The sequence below is a fragment of the Pipistrellus kuhlii genome, unplaced genomic scaffold, assembly GCF_014108245.1.
Source record: "Pipistrellus kuhlii isolate mPipKuh1 unplaced genomic scaffold, mPipKuh1.p scaffold_m20_p_19, whole genome shotgun sequence".
NCBI classification, from domain to species: Eukaryota; Metazoa; Chordata; class Mammalia; order Chiroptera; family Vespertilionidae; genus Pipistrellus; species Pipistrellus kuhlii.
In genome coordinates this window covers 11,370,417-11,398,224 of record NW_023425504.1, presented here as the reverse complement: position 1 = coordinate 11,398,224, position 27,808 = coordinate 11,370,417, and the positions used below count along the sequence as shown (strand labels likewise).

Here is a 27,808-nt window from a genome sequence, read left to right as displayed (position 1 = left end):
AAAGTTCTGAATGAGTTAAGAATAGACTTTGGTTTATTAACTCAGTCTGCTTTTAGTACTATCATTTTTTTCAGCTATCCTAATTCTACCACTTCTTCATCCATAACTATACATTTGCACTGGACTCCCTCCTTTCACTCCTTCAGTCCTTTTCCTTAGTAGCACGCTAGAACCAATCACTCCTGAAATTTATTAAAATAAAAGGAAAATAATACAGCACTTTTAATAAATGGATTTCAATCATTCTCTGTTAAAATACTATTCTTCTCATTTCCTTACCTACATACATGCAACAAGATATAGCAAAAAATAAAGAGTCTTGCAGGAGATTAAAGAAACTAACAGTTAGCTTTTCTCTTTCACTACATAAAATAGTTAAGAATAGAGAAGTAATAAGTTAAACATTATTATATCCTCAGCAGGCATATATCTGGCTTTAGAAATGGATTAATTCATTCATTTCTAAGGATAAAAATTCTGCCAAGTCCTAGATAAATTATAAACTTGTGGCTGTTGAGAGACTCTATGACATATCTTGTTCCTGAACTTCAGGAAGACAGATAGTGAGGATTGAAACCTTTAGTCATAGTATTATTTAAGAACAAAATGACTAACACAGACACAATTTAATAAATCACTAAATGACATAAGAAGCCAATTCTATATTGCAACCCATGCTGTAACCATTCTTCAGTATTAAGGAGTCTGATCTTCATTTATAATGTCTCTACGGGGAAATGTGTCATGGAGATGGCAAATACCCACCACTTCACTACAGTGCTGAGGAGAGGGCATGTTCCACAGATCTTTTAGAGGGAATAGAAGAGTAGAAGTTGATAAACATGGCGGCATTTGAATCTTTCATAAGCCACATGCCTAAACTTTGAAGAGTCCCTAAATAACAATGAATAGGAACTAAGAAAACGGTTTATGCAGAAGGTTCCTTCTTGTTACCTAAGTTGGTAACAGGACTGGTCCAAATATGGTCACAAAATTTACACTTTTAAGCTAAAAAGTAATTACATGGTTTTAATAAAGTCCTGTCTTCAGCAGTTGTGGTATTGGAAGAAACATTTTCATCTTCTTCATCTAGCTGTAGACTACCAGAAGACAAGCGAATTCTGGCCATGGGTGACCTCATTCCTTTACCATACAAAGAGTAATAGTCTGGTTTAAGAAACTCTGATTCAGAATCACTGGATTCATTAGCTACACACCTTTCTGCTGCTCCCTGATCCATTAGAGCTGTTGGAAACTCCTGCTCTGCAAACATATCAGTAAACAGGTCAGCTTTACAACTCAGAGCAGGACAAGGCCCTAAAGGTCTAAATTCTGACCCAAAAGGAAAACGGATAGTTTTCATGTCTGATTGGCTATGGGAGCGTTTAGGGGGTTGCTCTTGAATATTATATGCAAATGCATCTTCTAAATCTGGATCTTCTAGATCTACGTTTATGTTGCTCCTACCACTTGTCCTATCCATAGCTTCTTGGAGTTCTTGACAGTCTTGCTGAAAGCTCTTCATTCTGATATTCCTTGGGCTTCTTTTGGCTGGCTTCATTGAAGTGGGTTCTATATAACTGTCTAGCTTTTCCCTTTCCTCTACCATAATTGGAGACCATCTGGGCACCTGGGGTGGATTGTCCATATAAAAAAATATTTGAGGAGGCATAATATCAACCTGCTGACCAGTACAAGGAATATATGGGACATCTGTATATGTTAGCCTCCTTGCTGGACTCACTTCGCTCGTAAGGCCAGAAGATGTGTTCATGTGATTGTCAGCAAACTTACAGCTTGTTCGGAAGGAGCTCAAAGGACTTCTTTCCTCAAAGTAGTCTCTAGAATCAGTGTCAGGATCAGGGTCAGTGGTAAAGACAGGATCAGTATTAAAAAAAGAGAAAGAGGAACTGCTTTGCGATTGATGTAACAATGTGGGATCTGCCTCTGGTTTGGAACGCTCCAGCTCTGCTGCAAATGTCACCTCCAATGCAGAGTTTCTCCTCCTACTGTCTAGCACAGGCTCAGATGCGTGCACTCCATTCACATTTCGGTAGTACCCACTGCCATATGCTAGTCTCAAATCTTCCACCTTCAGAGAAAGGACATGTTGGTAAAAGAAGGAAAAAGTCATTTGCTTGGGTGGGATCAGGAATCTAAATTAGCCTTAAGTTTTGAAAAGGTGATTGTTCACAAAGTTATTTCTATTCCAGAGTTGATAAATATATTCAGAAAGGGTAATAACGTGTACCATATCCCAATTCATGTGTAAAACACACACATGACACTATCCTTTCTCAGTTCTATCCCACGCTCGAGCTCCAAGTTCTCTATATACTTCAGCCAGAATTGTGCTTCAATCAGTATGGTTTAGTAACTATATTAATGAGCCAGAAGTTCTGACTTCTCTCCTGGCTCATTGCTGTGTAGGTAAGTCTTCTAAACTCACTGTTCCAGCTTCCTGCCTATTTTCTGTAAAATGCTAAGGAAGCCTATGACTGGCATGAGAGGGTCATATATTATATGGTACCTTTCAACATTATACCTTTGCCATGCCTTTCAGATAAAAATTGCCTCTGATTTGAATGAAGACATAAGAGTTTATGAGACCTATAATTAATTATTTTTTGTGAGAGCAAAAGACAAATTAGCATGGTTCATACTATACCACTCACATGAAGCCATCATTTCAGGATAATAGCACTTTGTTCTTAAATGAAGTTACAAAGTTATCCAGCAAAAGTACTTTAAAACTTTAACCCAACACCTAGCTTCCTCTGTGCCTTAAGTTTTTATAGGTAATATAAAGCCATATATATTCATTGGACTCTACATTTTTCAACATGTTAGCACTACATATTGCAATTTAAGCCAGATCCTTCTGGTCTATAAGATACACACCAGTGGTCATATACTAAATGCTCTTCTATTGGCAGAAAAGATTGAGCTTACAGACCTCCATGGGAGGCTAACCTACTAAAACACAATAACTGTGAGATTCTGGCAGAATCAATTCTTGGAAGCTTTTGAAACAACATATTACACTTATCTTTAAAAAAAAATAGCATTTTCAGAAACCTTACTTGTTTTGAGACATCAGAGAGGAGGTCTGGTGAGGACCTGCACTGTCGTTCATGGTACTGAGATGGGTAATGTTTCCTGAAATTTCCAAATGAATAATGTATTCAAATGGTGTTTGTGTGAATATAGGATACATATAAATCTCTAAATTCAATTCAAATTGAACATGAGAGTGAGAAACAAAACTATGTACCTTTCAAATGGCAAGCTCTTTAACCTCCTTTTCCCCCCATATTCCAAAAGTTGCCTTTGGGTTCTTCCACTATTATAAGAAAAAAAGAGAAACATTTTATTAATGCTAGTTTATAGTGAATAGGCTACTAAAACTCAAAAGCCTCATTAATTGTTAAAATATTAAAAGTCTGGAAGAATAACATATGTCATAAATCTTTGACCAGCATATTAATGATAATACCCACTTTAGTCACCAGCAGACATAGAGCAACCTCAATTACTCAGATCCCAGAAAATTTCAAAAAGCTTCTGAACAGGGCTCTATAACAGTTAAATATTCTGGCCTTGGAAATAATATGCTTTATGTTTATATTCATTTTCTCTACTTCCAAATTTGCAAAGAATTTCTAATGACGCTATTTTACTGGTTTTCTAACCCATGACAGAAGAAAAACAGCTAATCAAACAGTAGAAGAAGGTTGCTTCAGTTAGACATACACTAGCAAAATACCCAGATGACTTCTGGAAGAAACACAGGAGCCTAAAAAGAAACCACAAGAATAATAAAACCCAACAATTCTGGGCCATTTATCACTGAGATACAGGGTCTGGCATGTGTCCCCCACCATAAGGCCATCACCTTACTAAAGCTGCCTGCAGATGATAATTAATATTTATAATTACTTAGGCCACTTAAAAAGGCAAAGTATTATCAGTGTCATCTGTTTAAGAAATTGGGGATCTATAGAATATATTTTGGAAACATTCCATCAAAATTATGTATGTTTTTTAAAAAAAATCTCACAAGAGACAAAGATGGTGGCATAGGTAACACCTGAACTTGCTGCCTCACACAACCACTTCAAAACTACAACTAAAAGACAAAATATCCAGAACCACAGGAAGGCTGGCTGAGTGGAAATTCTACAACAGAGAAAGAAAAAGAAAAGCACACTGAGACTCAGAGGAGGTGTGGAAGTAAAGTGGGGAGGTTCAGAGACGAGCGAGCAAAGGGGCTGGCAACTGAGGACAGGTTGTCTTTTTCTTTTCTTTCCTTTTCTTTTTTCTTTTCTTTTCTTTTTTCTTTTTTCTCTTTTCTTTTCTTTCCTTTTCTTTTTTTCTTTTCTTTTCTTTCCTTTTTCTTTTTTAATAAATTTAATAAATTTACTTTTAATTTAATAAATCTTTATTGTTCAGATTATTACAATTGTTTCTCCTTTTTCCCTCCGCATAGCTCCCCTCCTCCTGGTTCCCACTCCACCCTCTGCCCTTACCTCCCCCTGCCACTGTCCTCATCCATAGGTGTACAATTTTTGTCCAATCCCTGCCCAAACTCCTCACATCCATTTCCTACTGAGAATTATCAATCCCCTCCCATTCTATGTGCCTGATTCTATTATAATAACCAGTTTATTCTGTTCCTCAGATTTTTGATTTACTTGATTTTTAGATTCACTTGTTAATAGATATGTATTTGTTGTTCATAATTTTTATATTTACTTTTTTCTTCTTCTTCCTCTCCTTAAAGAATAACTTTTAGCATTTCATATAATACTGGTTTGGTGGTAATGAACTCCTTTAGCTTTTTCTTATCTGTGAAGCTCTTTATCTGACCTTCAATTTGAATGGTAACTTTGCTGAGTAGAGTAATCTTGGTTGTAGGTTCTTGCTATTTATCACTTTGAATATTTATTGCCACTCCCGTCTGGCCTGCATAGTTTCTGTTGAGAAATCAGATACCAATCATATGGGTACTCCCTTGTAGGTAACTAGGTTTTTTTTTCTTGCTGCTTTTAATATTCTCTCTTTGTCTTTTGCCCTTGGCATTTTAATAATGATGTATCTTGGTGTGGTGCTCTTTGGATTCCTTCTGTTTGGGATTCTCTGCCCTTCCTGGACTTGTAAGTCTATTTCTTTTACCAGATAGGGGACGTTTTCTGTCATTATTTCTTCAAATAGGTTTTCAATGTCTTGCTCTCTCTCTTCTTCTGGCACTCCCATTATTCTGATGTTGGTACACTTGAAGTTGTCCTAAAGTAGGGGTGTCGAACTCAATCAGAGAAGGGGCCAAAATCTAAAATCCAGCCTAAATCGCGGGCCGAATGGTTTACTGAACAGTCATAAACTGTCATTGTGATGGAAACGCAGCGGAGTGCAGTGATGACAGCGTGGTGCGGGCCACATTGCAAGGCCTGGCGGGACGGATTTGGCCCGCGGGCCTTGTGTTTGACACATGTGTCCTAAAGGCTTCTTACACTACAATTTTTTGGATTATTTTTCTATTTTCTTTTCCAGTTGAGTGTTTTTTGCTTCTTTGTATTTCAAATCTTTGACTTGATTCTTGCATTCCTCTAGTCTGCTGTTGGGTTTCTGTATATTATTCTTTATTTCAGACAGTTTAGGCTTAATTTCTAGTTGGTCCTTTTTCATATCTTCGAGGGTCTCATTAAATTTATCGGCCTTTTCTATGAAATTCTTGAAAACCTTATAACCATGGTTTTGAACTCTATATCCAGTAGTTTGTTTTCCCCATTTCTTTTGTTTGTGATGTGTTTCCTTGTCTCCTCATTTTCATTGCTTCCCTGAGTTGATAAGGTGGCTTTGTGTGCTAGGTGTCCTAATTGGACCAATAGGTTAGTCTCCCAGTTACCTGAGGTGGACACTCTTGGTGCACTCCTTTGTGGACTGTGTGTACACCCTTTTTGTATTTAAGTCTTTATTGTTGTTGGTATCACTGGGAGGAATTGACCTTTAGGCCAATTGGCTGTGAGGACCCGCTGTATCTATAATGGAAGAATTGCTGTGCTGGAGACGTGCTAATGAAGCAGGACTTGTTTCAGTGAGGCTTTGGTGCTCACTGAGTCTGCCTCTTGAATGTGTCCCTTATGACAGTAGTTGAAATCTGGTGTCATCTCCCGCAGACTACTAGATACACTAGCTTCTGTATCTCCAATGGGGTGCAGGTCAGCTACTGTCTGAGGCCACCCAACAGGAGCTACAGTGAGAACTACAGTTTTCTCCTCTTTCCTTGGGGTTTGGAGGTTTTGTAGCAGTCTGACCAGAGCTGAAGTTTATTTGGTTAAGCTGTGATAGGGCAGGCCATTTATATCCAAAAACTGCTGCTTGGAGCTTGGGCAGGTTTGTAGATTGTGCAGGGCGAAGTCTCAGGGCATCACTAGGCTAGGGCATGGCAAACAGCGATGGCTGCCAGTCAGCTTTCTTGGCGTTTCCACATTTCCAAGTCCCTGGGTCCCACACTTCAGCGCAGTAAACAATGATTACTGGGTGCACCTCTGCAAGAAAGTCACCCTCACTTTCTGACCCAATGGCCAACAGTCCAGCTTCTCCCTGAAGGAGTTTGGGTCCCCAGCATCTCCCCAGAAACTGGATTTCAGAATAATTAAGAACTTGTCTCCCTTCAGGTTGAAAAAAAAGCACATCCAATCGCCTGCTAACAGCCCAATTCACGCGCCTCCATACCTCGGCTTTTCAGCTCTTGTGCATGTCTCAGTGCTCTTTTCTCTTTCCTTCTAGCTGTAGAAATTCCACTTAGCCAGCTTTCTGGTGGTTCTGGGTGATAGATGTTTTGTCTTTTAGTTGTAGTTTTGAAATTATTGTGAGAGGCAGCCATCTTGGTGTTTACCTATTCCACCATCTTGGTTTCTCTATTGCAGTTGTCTTTTCAATCAGGAGGGTGCTACAAGCTCCCAACTGCTCTGAAGTCCAGTTCTGGGTGAGATTCTGGGGACCCAGACTCATAAGGGGACAAACTAGACTATGAGGCATTGAACACAAGGGCAGCTTTCTCACAGAGGTGCTTGCACTGATTACCATGGGACACTGAGACCTGGGGCCTCTTAGGGCAGGGCTGAAGGTCAGCCATTGTTTTTTCTTTGTTTGGTTGGTTTCTTTGGTGTTTTTTTGTTTTTGTTTTTTTTTTTTTTTGCACTGCCCTATGGATTTCCTGAGACTTCGCCCCACTCAATTTACAACTCCACCCCAGCTGTGCACAGAGGCTTTTGCATTTGAATGGCCTGACCCTTTGCAATATAAAATTACCTAACAAACTGAAACTGGGTCATAGAGCCCCCAGACATCCAAAAGAAGGCCCAAGGCTCCACAGCAGCTTGCATTGCTTCACAACTGGACCTCATCTGGCACCACCAAACCCCAAACAAAGAAGAGGAATCTGCAGATCTCTCCATAGCTGCTGCTGGATGGCTTAGGCAGAGGCTAAATTTACATCTCCTTGGAGATCCAAGAACCAGTGTACCCAGTGGTCAGAGTGAGATCTTCCAGATTACAGCTCCTCAGATCCATAAGGGACATACTCAGGGAGCACCAAAGCCCCACTGAAGCACGTCTTTCCCCATAATGGTGTCTCTAGCATAGAAGCTCTCCCATCATAGACATAACTGATCCTTACAGCCAATTGGCCTGCAGGTCAATTTCTCCCAGTGATACCATCAACAATCATGGCTTAACTACAACAAGACTGTTCACACAGCCCACAAAAGAGTGCACCAAGAGTGCCCACCTCAGGAAATTGGGGAAGCTGAGCCACTGGGCCTCATAAGACACCTAGCACACATAGCCACTCTATCAACACAGGGAAGCAGCCAAAATGCAGAGACAAAGAAACAAGTCACAAATGAAAGAATTGGAGGAAAGCAAACTACTTGATATAGAGTTCAAAACCATGGTTATAAGGTTACTCAAGAATTTTCTAGAAACCTCTGAGAAATTTAGTGAGATCCTCAAGGATATAAAAAAAGACCAACTAGAAATTAAGCCTACACATTCTGAAATAAAGAATAATATACAGAAATCCAACAGCAGACTAGAGGATTCCAAGAATCAAGTCAAAGATTTGAAATACGAAGAAGCAAAAAATACCCAACCAGAAAAGAAAAAAGAAAAAGGAATCCAAAAATATGAAGATACTGTAAGGAGCCTCTGAGACAACTTCAAGTGTACCAACATCAGAATTATTGGGGTGCTTGCCGAAATCGGTTTGGCTCAGTGGTAGAGTGTCAGTCTACGGACTGAAAGATCCCAGGTTTGATTCCGGTCAAGGGCATGTACATTGGTTGCGGGCACATCCCCGGTAGGGGGTGTGCAAGAGGCAGCTGGTTGATGTTTCTCTCTCATCGACATTTCTAACTCTCTCTCCCTCTCCCTTCCTCTCTGTAAAAAATCAAATCTATATATATATATTTTAAAAAAAGAATTATGGGGGTGCCAGAAGAAGGGAGAGAGCAAGACATTGAAAACCTATTTGAAGAAATAATGACGGAAAATGTTCCCTACGAGGTGAAAGAAATAGACTTACAAGTCCAGGAAGGGCAGAGAACCCCAAACAAAACGAATCCAAAGAGGACCACACCAAGACACATCATTATTAAAATGCCAAGGGCAAAAGACAAAGAGAGAATATTAAAAGCAGCAAGAAAAAAAAGAAAAGAAAAAAAAGCTAGTTACCTACAAGGGAGTACCATATGATTGGCATCTGATTTCTCAACAGAAACTATGCAGGCCAGAAAGAAGTGGCAAGAAATAATCAAAGTGATGAATAGCAAGAACCTACAACCAAGATTACTCTACTCAGCAAAGTTACCATTCAGAATTGAAGGTCAGATAAAGAGCTTCACAGATAAGAAAAAGCTAAAGGAGTTCATTACAACCAAACCAGTATTATATGAAATGCTGAAGGGTATTCTTTAGGAAGAGGAAGAAAAAGATAAAAATTATGAACAACAAATACATATCTATCAACAAGTGAATCTAAAAATCAAATGAATGAAAAATCTGATGAATAGAATAAACTGGTGAATACAATAGAAACAGGGGCATAGAAAAGGGAGTGGACTGATAATTCTTGGGGGCAAGGGGGTGTGGGGGTGTTGAAAGAGATCGGACAAAAATTGTACACCTATTGTTTTGGACAGTGATGAGGTAAGGGCAGAGGGTGGGGTGGGAACCAGGTGGAGGGGAGCTATGGAAGGGAAAAAAGAGGAACAACTGTAATAATCTGAACAATAAAGATTTATCAAACATAAAAAAATCTCAGCTCTTACTGGAGCAGGTCTACACTATTTGAAAAATCTCTTATGGAAAGCATTTGATTAAAATATTTTTCTCTTAGCAAAGAGTTTTAAAAGGTCTTCCCAAAGAATTCCTAGTTTTGTGTCTTCAACTAGAGACAAGATCTTATTTAGTTGTTGCTTCAATTTCTCCAAGGTGTTACCTGTAATAAGGAGCTTCTACTACAATATTGCTCAAACTTTTTAATCTCTTGGCCCTTTCGTGCTTACTTACACTGTTTTTTTGCCTAACCACTGCCAAAAGAATATCATTGAGTTTTCTTTTCCATGACTTGCACATAAATTGTATATAAGCAAAGCAATAGGTTCATTGATTATATTTTCTCAAACTGCCTATGTCCCCTCATCCTTGCAGAATTCTGATCTAACCCCTTAAGTAAGATGTTTCTCTCTCCCACCTTCCATTTAGAAAATATTGACATAATATGTCACACGGAGAATGAATAGTAAAAAGTATCATTGTTTAAGTGATTGAAATGAATTCTTTATTGCTTCTATAATTCAACTTCTCCTACTGCCTGCCATTTTATTGAAAATTTCTGTGTATAGTTTGCCTATGTGTAATATTAAATTACCTATAGCGGAAACTGGAACCCTTGCTGCAGAGTAGGGTTTTGGGCTTTGATTTGGGCTCTTCAGAGAGTCTGAAGAAAGCATGGTATTCCACACAAGTCTTCCAGAAAGCCTTACAGACATCTCGGCTGGCCATGGTGAACTCCAAGGTATCCTTGCACAACACCTGTATAAACCAAGTTCCATCAAGCAAAATAGCCTTCAAGATTATAAAGACCTTCAAATCCCAAAGCTTTTCAATCTATTGGTCCAGGTGCCCATGCAGCTCATGATTTTCCACTTGGCCCCCTATAAGCTTCACACCTATTGAAACCAAATTATTGGCAACCTTTCGAGGAACAGCTAGGGCCACTGCTCAAAAACAGACCCTTCTCTAAGAACCAAATTTTACCTTGCACACCCCCCTTCACCTCAAACATTTTACCTCTTCTTTTCTGCCAGGAACACCTTTATGAAGTTGTAAATTAGGTTAAAATGAACATTAAAGAGTAACCTTTCAAGGTAACAAGAATTATAAATGACCAACAGGAAAGACGATTGGGGAGGAGATTTTCATATAGATGATAGCTTTATAGTATGGTTACATGTATATGAATCTTTTTAATATACCAGCCAGAAGCACTTTTCCCTCTCTAAGATGCCTTGTTCTACTATGGTTTGTATTTTTCATTTAGCATGTTCTAATCTGCTCTGGGGGAGCAGACATAAAAGTCAAGTTGTTTTTTTTTCCATTCCCTTAATATACTATATACCCCCATTTTTTCATACATGTGCGTAGCCATATTTTCAGCAGCCTCTCCCCCCCTCCCCCAACTTTGATGGTGCCTCCCATCTCTTATTCCTTCCCATGTTCCTATGTATTACAACCCTGGGATTCTCCATAAGCTTCAAACTGTATACAGTCTCCTTATGATTCTATATAAGGCTAAGATCCAGAGAAAGAAGCCCAAACTACTGGATCTTCTGTAGGTAAAAATAATAATAATAATAATAATGCATATTTGCTTTATAGTCATAAAAGAACTTCCTACCCAGCACCTTTGTCTTACCCTGTACAATGCAGCCTTAATCAATAGTTGTTTCTCTTGCTTAATATACACCTAACTGCAACATCATGCTTTTATAAACTGTAGGTGTTCAAATATTTGGCATGTAGTAGGTGATTATTTTTGCTTACGGAAAAAAGATGAAAATGCTTTGTAAAATGGAGCAGAAAACAGAATAAATATGTCCATAGTCCAAGATCTGCTGACATCTATTTAACTTATCAGATCCCTGAAAAAAGGTTTCTAAGGAAACTTGTCTTTCATCGCAACCACCACATTTTCCTATTACTTTTATTCATTTTAAATCACCAGTAGAATTTCTTTGTATTTGCCTTTAGTAAAAATATAACTAAGTAAAGCTCTAGTTTATTTATGTAGAGTTAAAAGAGGGAACACATGACCCCTCAGGGCCAGCTAGCTTTCGCCATTCACATTCAAACTATTTGCAGAAACAACCAAGAAATCCCAGGTGAACAGAAGGTGATAGAATTTATTAGAAAGCTACTTACCAAGATGTTGGCGTGAAGTTTGATGAGAAAATGCTTTCTCTTAAAACTCAACTTGCGAATTTTAGCCCAATTGAAAGTATTAATCTTTGTATTTCCCTATAAATAAATACATGGAAGATTTCAGAGAGATGAATATCAGCACAAGCTGGTTTATAAGACAATGCAAACCTGACAGAAAATGTATGTCATGAATGAGACTACCCTTGATCTATTTCTTACACAGACTGATCCTGCTGTACTTGATAGAAGCTATAGCCAATGAAGGCATTATAGGTGGGGCACAATCCCTTTCCACATGTTACCTAGCATCCCATACTTCTTGTAGCACAAAGCGCATCATGTTTGCTTATAATTACTTGCTTCATTATCTGTCTTCCCTCTATTAGAATGCAAGTTCCACAAGGTCAGGATCATTACTATTTACCTCTGTAGTTCTAGTCCCTGGGACAGAGTGAATGCACAAGAAATATATTGATAGAAAGATGAATAAATAGATTGATGCCTACCTCTGTAAATACACTCAAATCCATTGAATTGTGTAGTTAAAACATGAATTTTGTTGTATGAAAATTATGTATTTATAAAGACAAGGTGTGTGTGTTTGTTTTTGTTTTTTTTTTTAATATATTTTATTGATTTTTAACAGAGAGAAAGGGAGAGGGATAGAGAGCTAGAAACGTCGATGAGAGAGAAACATGGGCCAGCTGCCTCCTGCACATCCCCCACCGGGGATGTGCCCGCAACCAACATACATGCCCTTGACCAGAATCGAACCAGGGACCTTTCAGTCCGCAGACCGACGCTCTACCACTGAGCCAAACCGGCTTCAGCTGTTTGTGTTTTTTTAAGAAATAATAATGCAATGAAGAACACAGAGAAGGTACTCAACACTAAATATTATTTGACTGGATTTGAGTAAGACAAAATAGACCAGCTATATTGTTTCCAGCTATCCGCGGAAGTATTCACACTGAAAGGCATCAAAACTAACATTACAGCCATGCACACCTACCCTCCCAATCTGCTCCCATACAATAGAAAATACCAAAGATCATGGGTTAGAGTGGAATGGGTAAAATTCCTTCCTGGGTGAACAGGTATGCCTGTGATCCATTACTTTTTTGCCCATCAATGTGACTCTCATGCTCTAAAGTTTACAACCAAATAAATGAGAAGGCAAAGATTATTTTAGCTGAATCTGCCTGACCTGCTTTGTAATGTAACTCAGTGCTCTAATTTGGTCCTTAGGGTCAGTGGTTAGCCCTTCCTCTCTCAAATGTGATTTGTTCCCAAACCTTCCTAGGTATCTGCTTTTCATTTAGAAGTTTAGCCAAGTGTTCTTGAACCTTAATGTAGATTTAAATTCATTGAATATTCACAGATGTGAGTAGACCTAATAGATTATAAAATATGCTGAAGAAATAGTTTTTGTCCAAGTTCTGTGGAGTGAGGATTAATAGCAAAGAGAGCCATGAGCTTGTTTCTAGCCTAAAATACAAAGTTCCGGGTAAAGATGGCCAGTAGACAGCAACAATTCCCTATTGGCTGGCACTGGGTGCCTCCAATAAAACCAGTAACTGAATGAGAACACCACACTTTGGAACCTTTGAGTTGTTTTTGGTTAATTTGTCACAGCCTAAGGTTTTTGGATGCCAAAATTCATATTCTTTACTTAAGAGTCCAAAAGTTCCAAAGATGCTCTTGACTTCCTCTCTCAACCATGCTGGCCTGATCTAATATGTGAGTTTTTTAGAATAATCAGGTATAGACTGCAAATGGAAGCAAACCACGTTGAAGAGAAAAGACTGACCCAAAACACTTCTAAGCATTATCTCTCTGACTGGTAGTAAGACTAAGGGGCTGGATCACCTTGGGAAAAGACACTAAAATTTGACCCAAGATAACTCCCAAAGCTAAAGGACTTCAAATGAAATAGTTGTTACCCGTAACACCAGTACTCCCATGTGAGCAACAGCTAGGTGGATTTGCATCCCTTCACCGTCACTGGCGGGTTGAGGCCTGATGCCATACATATCCAACTTCCTTGCTATGTCCAGTAGCAGAATGTCAGATTCAGCTGGGTTCTTGCCACTGTAAGGGGAAAGAATTTATGAGCCTAATAAGTGTGACAAGGATGACAACTTCACCCTGAGAGCTCCATGATGAGTTCAGTGTTTTCTTGAGCCTCAAGCTTCTCTGACTGAAGGGTTTGCTTTTAAATCTGTCCTCAGCTGCAGTGTTCCCTGCTGGTGAAAACAGGTGCCAGTTAGAAGTACTTACATGTGCTTCTGATGAAAGTGCATGATCTTGCTCTCTAAACAGTCTTGGTTCGGTAAGTAACGGGTTTGTGACAGATGTTTCCTATCTATTTCTTCATGAAAGTCTCCCAGTTCTGCTGCATAATAGAAGAGTGACATTTTTTTCACATTACCATTGAGGAGTTAAGCAATGGAGCACCCAGAAGACTCTCTGATCTCCCCAAAACAATCCTTTCTTTGCAGCCAATGCAGGATGAGGCCTCCCATCCCATGCTTTGTGTCTAGTTAGGGAGGGCAAGGAAGAGGTCTAACTGGTTCTTTTTCAAATCAAAAGCAGTGAGCTGTTATTAAGTCCCTGTATAGTATCTCATAGACACAAGGTAAGTCTTAAAGGCTACAGGAACACAGATGAGTATTTTGTTATTTCCTTCTCCTACATTCAGTTCATGGTTTCTTTTACATTTGATCAATTCCTGTTATGAGTTGAATTGTATGCCAACCCCTCTCAAATTCATATGTTGATAATACCATTCCCCAGCACCTCAGAATGCAACTGTGTTTGGAGATAGACTCTATAAAGGAGTGATCTAAGTTAAATGAGGCAGATGTGTGTCCATTAACCCAATATGACCAGTGTCCTCATAAAAAGAGGAAATTTCATCACATAGAGAGACACCAGGAATGCAGGTGCACAGAGGAAAGACCATGTAAAGATGCATCACGAGGGTAACAATCTGCAAGCCTTCAGAAGAACCCAAAATTTCAGTCTTGGAATTCCAGGCTCCAAGCTGTGAGAAACTAAATTTCTGTCATTTAAACAAACTAGTCGTTGGCATTTTGTTATGGCAGCCCAAGCAAGTCAATTCAGCCTCCTAACTATGATGTAGGCCAGTCACAGCAATCTATTACTCTGGGATCCTAGTAAAACCTGAGCTATTTGTATTCCCCAGTAGATAAATCATAATGGAAATCATTCTAGCTTTTTCAACTCACTTGCAGTTTATCTCTTTTCTAGATGTCTCCAGTTTATTGTTAGAAACCTATATTTTAGCACTATGTCTACAAAGGCAATTGAACTATATAGGACTATCTGCCCTCACAGTAAATGGCCTCAAACTATTTTGCTTTTGAATTCTTGTGTCTTCTTTATAATTTTATGCCTTCTCTCTCTCTGTCAGATTGATACGAATCACTTCCTGGTCATTGACTTCCCCTAAAGAGTTAGGTCTCCACTTGGTTCTAAATTGTAACTTCTAATCTACCATAAAGTGGGAACCCAAAACAAATATTCCAATTAAAATTCACATTGTAACATTTAAAAAATGGAATACAGATATCCAAATTTGTTAGCAGTTTATGAATTGTAAGAATAAATAGACTTTCCATGGAACCTTGTGGTGCTCTCTTTTGGGATAAAATACATGGACATGGGGGCACCCATATTGGGTGCTAGAAAGTTATTATTTTCTTTTTTGTCTTGGTTTTCTATTGTTTTAGACAGAAGGCACATTCATTTTTAGACAAGTGAGGTCTATGTGTATGTATATTTCAAGATCACATTATAATGAAAATCTCTAACAAGTTTTTCAAAAGACCAAATCAATGACTTTCTTTCTTTCTTTTTTTCTTTCTTTCTTTCTTTCTTTCTTTCTTTCTTTCTTTCTTTCTTTCTTTCTTTCTTTCTTTCTTTCTTTCTTTCTTTCTTTATTACCAAAACTGATAAATGTACAAATCTCTTTAAAAATCAATCAGGCACATGTTGTCTCACTGAGTAATTATATCAAATATTCAAAAATATATATAAATATAAATTCTTCACAAACTCTTCCAGAAAATAAAGGAATTAATACTTATCAACTCATCCTATGAGGCCAGTATTACTCTGATACCAAAACCAGACAAACGCATCAGAAGAAGAACAAAAAACTACACACAGTTCAATAACCTTCATAGATACAGATGCAAGAATCCTCAATAACACATTAGTAAAATGAATCCAGCAATATATAAAAATATCATAAAAAGATTAGACATGACCAAGTGGAATTTAACCCAAGATTGCAAAATCAGTTGAATATGTGAAGATTAATTAATGTAACATACTATGTTAAAAGGATAAAGGACAAAAATATATTATCATTTTAATAGATGCAGAAAAAGCATTGGGCAAAACCCAACACCAATTCATGATAAAATAAATAAATAAATAAACAAACAAATAAATAAATAAATGTTCAACTAACAAGGAATAGAAAGGAACTTCTTAAACCTGAAAAAGGTTAACTATTAAAAATCTACAGCTAAAATTATAATTACGCTAAATGGTGTTAAAATGAATGTACTCCTTTAAGACCAAGAACAAGACAAAGATGTCTACTCTTGAGACTTTTACCAAACATTGTACTGGGGTTCTAGTCAGTGCAATCAGGCAACAAGAAGAAATAGAAAATATTTGTACTGAAAATAAAGAAGTAAAACTATCTTTACTTATAGTCAACATGGTCCTGTGTGTACAAAATCCTAAAAAATCCACACAAAAATACTCTACTAGAACTAATGTATGAGTTCAGCAAGGTAGCAAGATAGAAAATCAGTATACAAAACATCATTGTATTTGCATATACTAGCAACTAAAAAAATTTTTAAAAAGTGAAACTAGGAAAACAATGTCATTTACAATAGCACATATAAAGAATAAAATACTTGGGAATAAATTTAGCAAAATATATATAAGCCTTATATACTGAAAAGTACAAAACATTGCCAAGAAAAGTTTCTAAGAGAGCTGTATAAATTGAAAGACATTTCTGGTTCATGGATTAGAAGACTCAGCATTGTAAAAATTTTAATTCTGCCAAAATTGATGCACAAATTCAATGTAATCCCCACGAGTATTTTGTAGAAATTAGTGAATGATCTTAAAATTTACATGGAAATGCACAGGATGCAAAATAACAAAACAATTTTGTGAGAGAAGAAAAAAGCTGGAGGATGTACACATCCCTATTTCAAAGCTTAATACAAAGCTACAATAAATAAGAGTATAAAAGCCAAAACTGGTTTGGCTCAGTGGATAGAGCGTCAGCCTGCTGACTGAAAGGTCCCAGGTTCGATTCTGGTCAAGGGCACGTACCTTGGTTGCGGGCACATCCCCAGTGGGGGTGTGCTAGAGGCAGCTGATAGATGATTCTCTCTCATTGATGTTTCTAACTCTCTGTCCCTCTCTCTTCCTCTCTGTAAAAATTCAATAAAATATATATTTTAAAAAAAATTGAAGGTGAAATCAGGAGCTTCACAGACAAAAAAGGACTAAGGTAGTTTATTACCACCAAACCAACAATGCAAGAGCCTAAGCCCGGGCCAGGCACCAGCCTGCTCCTGCTTATCCCCGCCCCACTGTGCCCACCGCTGCCACTCAGTAGGCTCACTGCCACTCTACTACAGTCTCCACACACCCATCCTAGGGCAATACCAGCATGCCCATGACTGAGAAGTGGCTACGGGCTTGTGCCCAGGCCATCCCTGGTGGTCAGTATTTGTCATAGCAACCAGTCATTCCACCATTCAGTCAATTTGCATATTAGGCTTTTATGACATATGATTACATAATTATAGTACATTTTATGCTCTCTATTAATTATACTGTGTGTTAGAATTCTATGGCTTATTTACTACTCATTACAAGTTTCTATTTTCACCATAACAGTCAAGATGATCTTGTTAAAAACTAGTTCAGATTATTTCACTCCTCTGCTTTAAATGCTTTGATGGCTTCCCATCTCAGAGTAATGTTCTTGGTCTTAACATGCTTTTAAGGTACCCCATGATTATTATCTTCCTCCCTCAGTTCCAGGCAGCCACAAAGTGCTTAATATTTCTTGAACATTCCAGCATGTTCCCACCTCAGGCTCATTATGCTAGATGTTTTCTCTGCCTGGAACTTCCTTCCACTGGTTTCTACATGGCTTCTTCTCTCACCTTCTTCAATTCTTTGTTCAGCTGTCACCTTCATAGTGAATCCTATTCTTAGCACTTTATTGAAAATATCAGCATCCACCCCCAGAATTCCCCATCTCCTTTTTATACTTTATTTTCTCCAGCACTTTTATCACCTTTTAACATGCATAAAATATTTCCTTATTTTGATTATTGTCTGATCCTCTACTGCTGCCAAAATGTGAGTCCCACGAAGGCAAGAATTTTTGTCTGCTTAGTTTACTGCTATGTTTCCAGTGCCTAAAATAGTACCTGGCATGTAGTAGGCACTCAAGAAATTTTTGTTGAATAAATGACAAAGAAGAGTAACTAAAGGCATTCATAAAAATGAGTCTTCATTTGAAATGTACAGATTGTGTTTGGGAGGAAGTGCCTGGCTAGAATTAGAAAGTTGTGTAAAAGAAACTTAAGTGAAGAGGTCAGAACGTGGAGGTTCTTAAATGTGTAAAACATAAATATTGGATGAATGAATAAATTAGCAAATGAATGAGAAATCTGGTTGTGTTCTGTTTACTGCCTACATAGCCAATGAAATTGTCTGACAGGGATGGATTGTAAAGAGCTGACTCCTTGAAACTTTAGCCTTTTCCTATGGAATGAACATCTATTGACAAAAGCTGAAGTGTTCCATGCTGTGCCTGAAATGGCCACTAGGGAATGCCCAAATCTATAATGCTGCACCATTAGGAATGATATTGGGCTCCCCCATTAGAGGTTGTCACCAAGCTTCAGTCCCCTGATTGCTACTTTAATAGTTAATAGAGAAGGATGTCTCTCAACATTGTTTTCCCTATTTGCCTTACCCTGTGACCCTTGCCAAGCAAAACACAATAGTGAACATGTTGTTAGTGTCCTTGACATTCAAGGCCCTTTCTGCCACCTCTCCTAAACAGACCCTATGCTTGAGCTTTACCTGAGTTGCATCCTCTCTATACATGACTTCTTGTCCTACTACCATTTTTCCATGCTCTTTTCTCTTCCTATTACTATTGGGTCGGCAGCTAAGTAATTGCGGGTTTCACACACAAATGGCTTCAGTTGAATTTTTAGGTTTGCAGACGTAGTACAAATGTAAAACACATTTTGTTATTTGGTAGTTGGCTATTCAGCTGTTAATCAGTGAAAAAAGTTTTTTGATCTGTTTTGTAGTTTTTGTTTGGCGTTCGTTGAAAAATGGAAAATCAAAAGGAACATTTTCGTCATATTTTGCTTTTTTATTTCCACAAGGGAAAAACGCATTGCAAGCTCATAAAAAGTTATGTGCTGTTTATGGTGACGAAGCCTTAAAATAACGGCAGTGTCAAAATTGGTTTGCCAAATTTCGTTCTGGTGATTTTTCACTCAAAGATGAAAAATGCTCTGGTCGTCCAGTTGAAGTTGATGATGCCCTAATCAAAGCAATAATCAATTTGGACTGTCACAGTACAACACGTGAGATTGCAGAGAAGCTTCATGTATCACATACATGCATTGAAAATCACTTAAAACAACTTGGCTATGTTCAAAAACTCGATACATGGGTTCCTCACGAACTGAAAGAATCACAGTTAACGCAACGCATTAGCAGCTGCGATTTGCTAAAGAAACATAATAAAAATGATCCATTTTTAAAACGACTGATAACTGGCGATGAAAAATGGGTTGTTTACAACAATATCAAGCGGAAAAGATCGTGGAGCAGGCCTGCTGAACCAACTCAAACAACATCAAAAGCTGATATTCATCAAAAGAAGGTTTTGTTATCAGTTTGGTGGGATTACAAAGGAATTGTCTACTTTGAACTCTTACCACCCAACCAAACGATCAATTCTGATGTCTACATTGAACAACTAACAAAATTAAACAATGCAGTTGAAGAAAAGCGGCCCGAATTGACAAATCGAAAAGGTGTTGTATTCCATCATGACAATGCAAGGCCACACACATCTTTGGTCACTCGGCAAAAATTAATGGAGCTTGGTTGGGATGTTTTGCCACATCCACCATATAGTCCTGACCTTGCACCATCTGATTACTTTTTGTTTTGATCTTTACAAAACTCCTTGAATGGTAAAAATTTCAATAATGATGATGATGTCAAATCGTACCTGATTCAGTTTTTTGCTAATAAAAACCAGAAGTTTTTTGAACGTGGGATTATGATGCTGCCTGAAAGATGGTAAAAGGTCATTGATCAAAATGGGCAATACATTACAGAATAAAGTTATTTAGTTCCATGAAAAAATTGTCTTTGATTTTCTTTTAAAAATCCGCAAGTACTTAGTTGCCGACCCAATACATATCCAATACCTATATGTCACTTTAAGAACCAGCACAAAAGCCACGTCCTCCATAAGCCTTCCCTGCTCACTGCCTTCCTGAGATCCTGGGGCTGTCATTACCTGTCCCAGTCAGGAGTACTGACTGATACATACTGATTCAGAAACTGTCCCTCTTCAAGCACTTCTGAAGTTCCCAGTAAAAACAGAAATTTACCAATTATGGACTGTCATGATGTAAGGCAGTGTTTCCCAAAGTGTGGTACGTGTACCCCCAGGGGTACGGGAAGAGTTTGGTGGGGGTACGCATTGCACCAGAGTTTGATGGGGATATGCACTGCACCATGCTTAGCTGCGCTTAATTCTACGTTCTCATGAGTATGAGGGGTACTCAACATTACAAAAATTATAGAAGGGGTACACATATGTCAAAAGTTTGGGAAACACTAAAATTTTGTAAGGGATAGAGGCAAACAGATGAACTTGTGAAACAAACAAAAATGAATGTATGATCCTGCAGAATGGTAAGGAACAAATTATTCTTGGAAGCCCTCTCTCAAAGAGAAAGCACAGCCAGCCCTAGAAGAAGATATGCTTATCTCTAGTTGCCTCAACACTGCCCTTCAGGGAACAGGAGCAGCCTGGTCTGCCTAGATTCACCCACTCCCAGATATGCCCCCCAGTATTTCCCAGGCTCTTTCTCCCTGCTGCCATTATTCAGCCTAGTCCAATTAGCTGCTAGTAGATGGATAACTCTAACAGATGCCTGGAGACTTTTTCCTTTTTAGTCTCTCTCTACCTGATATACTCTGTGCTTTGTTCTCTGTAATCATGATACAGAGCAACGCAAAATCACATCAAACGTGACAATGTGCCACAAAAAGCACATGCCAGAAATGTATCCTGGGGCAAGCAGAGAGAGTGGGGCCTGCCTGGCAAAGTCCATGCCTGCATTAGTCCAAACCAGTTCCTGGACAGTATGCCCCAGGCAGTGGGAGTGGAAAAGTTAGCCCAGACAGAAGAAAATCAGCCTTTACTTTTATTCTACATAAACACAACCATTCTGTGACAAAAATAGTTTTGTCACCATTTTAAAGTCTTAGAATCTCAGGCACAGTCAAGTGACAGGACTTACCCTAGGATACAACAGTTACACTGTAGTAGAGACAGTATTTGAATCTAAATTTCCATAACTACAATGACAACCTCTTTCTATTTTTATATATTTTATCTAGGCTTTCTCTTCTAACATAATGGTGGGCATGCTGAGGGTTTTCAGCTCCTTTGCTTGGTTCTCTGCCTGGTTGATATGCCCCAAAGACAACATTTGTTACTTACATTGTAAGATGTGAGATACCATCAACGCTGTACAGTTGTCACTGCATGGAAGCCTTCCCAGAGCCAAATCCTTCTTTATTTGAAGAGTAAAAAGATACCTGCAAGGAAGTTGGGGGGAAATCTCTTGAGAAAGAAACAGAAACAAAAAAGAATATCCCTTCTCCCAGATCCAAAATGTTTCGAGAATGAAATGGCACCCCCAGCCAGTAGGATGTTTTTGGGGGTGGTGAGTAATGCACAGGCTTTGCTTCAACCCCAAACCAGTACTCGACCACAACTTAGTTGATCCAGCACTTTGGCAGGACTAACAACCATTAGAAATCATCCCAGCCAACTTGAAGGAGTTGGCCAATCATCCTCCGGTGGTTTCTGCCACGTAGCAAAGCCACATACCTAGTCCGAGAGAAAGGGAAATTCAGCAAGAATCAGCCTGCTCAGGAGGCCAGTAGTGCTCTGTTTACAAAATACAATCAAGCACTCACTATCAAAACTATTTAGGAGGTTGGCAGGGCAGGAACAATCACCTCATTTCACAATTATGGGAAGACAGATACTAGATGATTTGGGCAAGGTTATATCACCCAAAGAAAGTGAAGCTGTGGCCAAAATTCAGGGCTGCCACTGAATTTAGGCGTTCTCGTATTCTAAAGATTGTGTTTCAGAAATCAAAGACTTGAGATGACTCTTTTGCTCTGTGCAGAGTGCTGGGCTAGATCCCTTTATCTGTGTTACTACAGCCAAGGTAGCACTCTGCACAGAACAGGTATAGAATTACTTTATACCAGAATGGAAGGAAGTCAAACTGCCCCTTTTCCATGAACAGCTCATCAGGGACCCATAAAGTGCCAGTTGGTATCTACAGCTTTGCCAAACAGATAGCATTTGTCTCACACTTTTAAGCCATTATCAAAGGAGAATCAACTTTTGAAGAGATGTATATAATTAAGCTTCTACCACTGATGGCTTTATCTCATAGTCCAAAATTGGTTCTGATATTTTATTTTATTCATTAAAACATTTATTGTATCTGCTGTTGGCATTTCCCTTTATTTATATAAAGCTGTACCTGGACTTTTATTTAAAACCAATTAATCCTTTAAGTCAATGTGGAGAATCGAAATTAATTTCAGGTGATAGATGAAAATTCAGGTTAGAAAACATACAAGTAAATTAGCAGGTAATTATTCAATTTACAAAAGCATTTGTCATTATAATACTTTCTACTGCAGTGTTTCCCAACCTTCTCTCATGATGAGAATCACCTGGTGGAGTTGTTAAAACACAGATTCCTGAATCCCAACTAAGAAGTGCTAAACTAGAATTTTTGGGAACATATAGGTAAAATTGTATACTTAACTAGTGCTCTAAGACAGATTTTATATACAGAGCACTAAGTTAGGTATGCAATTTTACCTATATGTTCTCAAAAATTCTAGTTTAGCACTTCTTAGTTGGGATTCAGGAATCTGTGTTTTAACAACTCCACCAGGTGATTCTCATCATGAGAGAAGGTTGGGAAACACTGTTCTACTGTGTGCTCCCCAAATGAGTTCCATTAGAAATTATTATTTGTACACAAGTTTCAGAAACTTATGTATTTGACTAAACAAATCATAGTTATCAATTCAATTATAGTTAAATATTCTTAGATGGACCAATGAGGATAAAATAAAGGAATTCTAACTTCTGCCATTGACTGATTTCAAATATAGATGCAAATACAATCATCAATTTCAATTGCTAAAGGGAAAGTGAATTTCATTTTGCTCCTAGCAAGAAAAAAATGAAACTTCTCGTCATTTGACACGTTCATTGCTGTTAAGAAGGCAGCTGTCTGATAGAAATACCAAATCCTTGCTCTGAACAGCTGATGAATCATTTATCATCACATTGATTTTCTCTCTCTCTCTCTCTCTCTCTCTCTCTCTCCTCTCTTCTCTCCCTCTCTCTCTCTCTCTCTCTCTCTCTCTCTCTCTCTCTCTCTCTCTCTCTCTCTCTCTCTCTCTCTGGTGGAGGGAGAAAGTTTATCTCCATCAAAACTGGTCACACTTTGAGAATCAACTGAAATAAGTTATGGGCTGGCAAATACAAATTGATATGGTTACCAAGATATCAAGTTATCTAGGAAAGTGGTCTACAACTCACAAATGTGGAGAGAATTAGGGGAAGGAGGGAGGGAAGGAGAAAGAGAGAGAGAGAGAGAGAGAGAGAGAGAGAGAGAGAGAGAGAGAGAGAGAGAGAGAGAGAGAGTGATATGTGAAAGGTGACTTCTCCAAAGACCCTTCATAAAACAAGCATCCCTGCAGAAAAGGGGTAAAAAAGAGACTTCAGGGACAATAATTGCCAACTAAGTCACTCTAGCTCCCAGGACCTGTCCTCATCTGTAAACAAAGAGGGCTGAACTAGATTATCTCATATATCTGTTACATCACTTCTACATGTAAAATCTAAAGTCTGGAAATCAGAGTAAGGTTTTGGGAAGTGTTATGCTGAAAATGTATCTTTGAAGAAGTAGGTTTACATTAATATTGTAAAGGACATAATCTCTATTTAAAATCCCAGTGGCTCTAATGCCATAATGACCAAAGACCAACGCAGGTGGGTGGGGCTGCGCAATTTCGAGTGCTGGGCTTCTGGTTTTAAATAAGTACTAAAACACTTCTTAAAATGTTTTGGCCCTGGGCTGGGTGGCTCAGTCAGTAGGACTGAGTTGGGTTCATTTCCAGTCAGGACACATGCCTAAGTTGCAGGTTCAATCCTTCGCCCCAGTTGGGAGCTTTCAGGAGCCAACTAATCAATGTTTCTCTCTCATATTGATATTTTTCCTTCCCTTTCTCTCTTTCCCTTCTTCTTGCTCTAAAATTCAATGATAATATTCTTGGGTAAGGAAATAAATAAATAAATAAATAAAATGTCTTATACTTTTGAACATTTTAGTTTTTATAAGTAAAAATATTTTACTTTTATAAAGTTAAAAAATTTATTATTATAAATTATAAGTGACATATTAAGTTTTAATAATATGTAATTATTAAACAATTATAATAAAATTGCCAATAATATATATTGAACATTATAAATAATTTATAAAAATGTTTACTTTTTAAATTTTTTATAAGTATATATCATCATCATTTTCTACCTATTGGGATACACATACACACACACACACTTTTTAATATCCATGAAATTAGCTGGCATTACACTTGTGCTGTCAAGCTGCCCTCTGATTTGAGCACAGATGCAATGAAGGCAAGCACTATGTTGCAATAGTTAATGGCATAACCCTCAAGTGCACACCCACACTAACTACCACTTCTAGAACACCCCCCTTCTCTGTGAAGTCCCCACCCTTTGGTAGAATAACATTTTGGGTACCAGCCAAGCCCTTCTTCTCTCCAGCTCCTCACCATCTTCCAGAGAGTGACATTGAGAGCCAAGCCATCCAAAGATTATAAGCCCATTCCCTGGTAAATGGAGAATAATAATTCTTAAGTAACATCATATAGCAGACACACAAGTGAGTACTAACCTTGTAAGCTCTTCTTGTAGATGTCCAGGGTCCACTGGGAAAAATTTCACCAGAAATTTGAAAACAACCTCCTTAGGGTCTTAAAACACAATATCTCCGTAAGTTTTATTTACATGTCCATCACAACAGTTATAGGTGTATAGGTGTTTACACACACACACACACACACACACACACACACACACACACACACACACACATTAGTACTCCTCTTTACTATTCCCTCCTCTCTCCACCACTCCCTACCAGACTTTTTTTTTTTTTAATTTTTCACATTTGTAAGGTGCTGCTATTTCTATATTGTGTCTCTATGTGGATAGCATTTTCAAATGTTCTCCTGACCCTCTTCCTACCCTTTCCTTTGAGTTTCTTTCCCTAAAGATGTGCCTCTTAGGGACCTACTGTGTCCTCTCTTAAGTAAGAAGTGTCTCATTTTGAAAAATGTCCCACTTGCTGCTTTGAATTCTGCATTCCTGGTTGAGAGAAGTGCCCTGGTTTAAAAGCAGATGAGTATCACCTGGCTGAATTATCTTATAAGGGGAACCAGAAAAAGTATGGTCTGATGCCTCTATGTATCTTAAAAATCTACATTAAAACATATCTAATTGCCTTAATTCCTATTTGCATTTGAAAATCAGAAACTCTACAGCTTGCAGATTTAGCATCATTCAGCAAATATTTGTGAGCACTTATTTTAAGCCATGCATTGTACTAGGCAAGTATTGGAAATAAAATGACAATAAAGCACTCATATTCTGGTATAAGAGATAGACATTTAGACAGACAATTACAGTGCCACAAAGTATTGTAAGCACTGAGTACCGGGGAAGCACAAGAGGGGAACAAAAATGTTTGCAGAAAGTCAAGGAAAGATTCTTATAAGAGTTGAAATCTGAGTACGGTTGCTAGATTTATCAAATAAAATATAGAAGTCCCAGTTAATTTTGAATTTCAAATAAATGATTGCATGGGACATACATATAGAAGGAAATTATCCTTTGTTTATTGGAAATTCCAACTTAGTTTGGCATCCTTTATTTTATCTGAGAAGCCTACAGCTGAAGTTAATTTAGTCAAAATCAGGAGGGATAGGAATATGATTTTTTTTTTTAAAAAAAAAGTGATCAGATGCAGAGGTAAAGCTAGAAATGCAGGCAGAGTCCAGTGTTTGGTGGATCATGCTAATGAGTTTGCACTTTATTCTAAGAGCAATATGGAGCCATGGAAGCTTTGTAAGCAAAACAGTGATGTGGTGAGACTGGTATTTTCAATAGTTCCCTTTGGGAGTGGTGTGCATGATGAGGTAGGGGGAATTAGTTAAGAAGCTGTTGGAATAATGTGACATTATCATTTTGCGGTGGGAAAGAGATTGAGCTGTGGAAAGCACCAACATGTAAAGAGCAGGTGAGAGAAGAGACACTACAAGAAAATGTTTCACGAAGTGTTGACTGAAATCCACCAGCATCAGAAACACCAGTGGAATTTGTTGAAAATGCAGGAATGAGGCCCAATAATCTGTAATTCAACAAGAACCCCAAATAATTATAATACACACTAAAAATTGAGAACCACCATGATAGATTGTGATATACAGGGGAGGTGTATTTCATAATTGTAGGCACTCAAATATGAACTGAAATGAATGAATAATATCTATGATAGGATAACACAAAAACATCTTCAGGCAAAAGGTGAGTGGCATTGCAGATTAACATCAAGGATGCTCGAACATTTGTAATGCTAGAACCTGAAATATATTTCCAGAGCCAATCCACAGAGTGCTATAATTACCAGGCTTCTTCAAGTTCAATCAAAGATCCAGCAGCATGATTTTCTTTATCTCAAGGAAAGTTAAAATGATTTTTTAAATTGCTGAATTTACTAGATTTATGAAGGATTAAAATAATACATCAAAATCCATTTCTTCCCTTATATTAATGTGAGGAATAGTATGGCATTACTGAAATATTTTTAAGTTTTAACTGGGAATTATATTCCTTAAATGATTTTCCATACTTACTTTTTATTTGTTTTGTAATAGGCTTCAGAAGTTCCAACCAGACCTGCAATAACATTAATGAAAAAATTGGTAGGACATGGAATTGAATGTGTCTTTCTTTTTGGTACCAGATAAAAATAAACATGAAATAAACAAATACCAAGACTAGTTAGACTTCTGAAAATAGTTAGAAACAGCAATGTCTGAGCTGACGTACCTCCACATCACTCAATCTGCCCCTGTGTATTTTCTCAATGACAGTGAACATTGTGGATCTATAACCTTTTTGTTGCTGACAATTGAATCACTACTCCCCTGTCTGTAGAATGACAGAGGTGTCATATACAAGGCTCATTAGTTGCTATAAAAACTAATGAAGGCATTTGGCTCCACGTTTGAATCCTACAGCCCCCAAATGCCAGCTTAACAGATATAATAAGCCTTTCTGGGAAGGTGCCAGATAACAGACACAGCAGGAAGAATATAGGGAATAGTAAGACTTCAGAGAGGGGAAGGAAAATCCTTTGAATACTCATAAGAGAGTTTAGGAGTCAATTCTGGAGGTTGAGGTCCAGCATCTGGAAAGTCAAAATAGATACAGCATAGATAGCTGTTCGCTGAGTGACAAAAGAGGAAGGAGCATAGGGCAGAAGAGTTTGTGTTTGGCAAAATGAGGTAACTTAACAGAGAAGCTATTTTGCAAGTTATTTTTTCTATTTTTCAACCAGGGGTTTGAGCCTTATATACCTGGCTGCAAACTGCATTTAGAAGCAATTGTAGACACAAAGAACCAACTCACATTATTTCCAGAATGGCTACAGAATTCTAATCCAAAATATTCCTTTTCAGCAAGGTTTAGATGGCTGCAACTCAGGTTAAACAGCGCCTTCCCGGATGACTTTTGCTGAACAAAACAAAGAGACCATAACACAATTTGCAT

The 27,808-nt window shown here is 38.0% G+C and overlaps 1 protein-coding gene across 1 annotated transcript; it reads right to left on the bottom strand.

Annotated features, from left to right (window-relative positions):
• Positions 1-909: 909 nt before the first annotated feature.
• FRMD7 (FERM domain containing 7) lies at positions 910-27,808 on the bottom strand. The gene is made up of 11 exons (XM_036443210.2): positions 27,668-27,808; positions 26,890-26,932; positions 24,870-24,948; positions 21,338-21,435; positions 13,768-13,882; positions 13,431-13,578; positions 11,488-11,583; positions 9,935-10,098; positions 3,275-3,343; positions 3,084-3,159; positions 910-2,092 (listed from the first exon to the last, which is right to left on the bottom strand). Exons 1-11 carry the CDS (start codon positions 27,806-27,808, stop codon positions 1,004-1,006), a joined length of 2,118 nt encoding a protein of 705 aa, XP_036299103.2. The 3' UTR covers positions 910-1,003.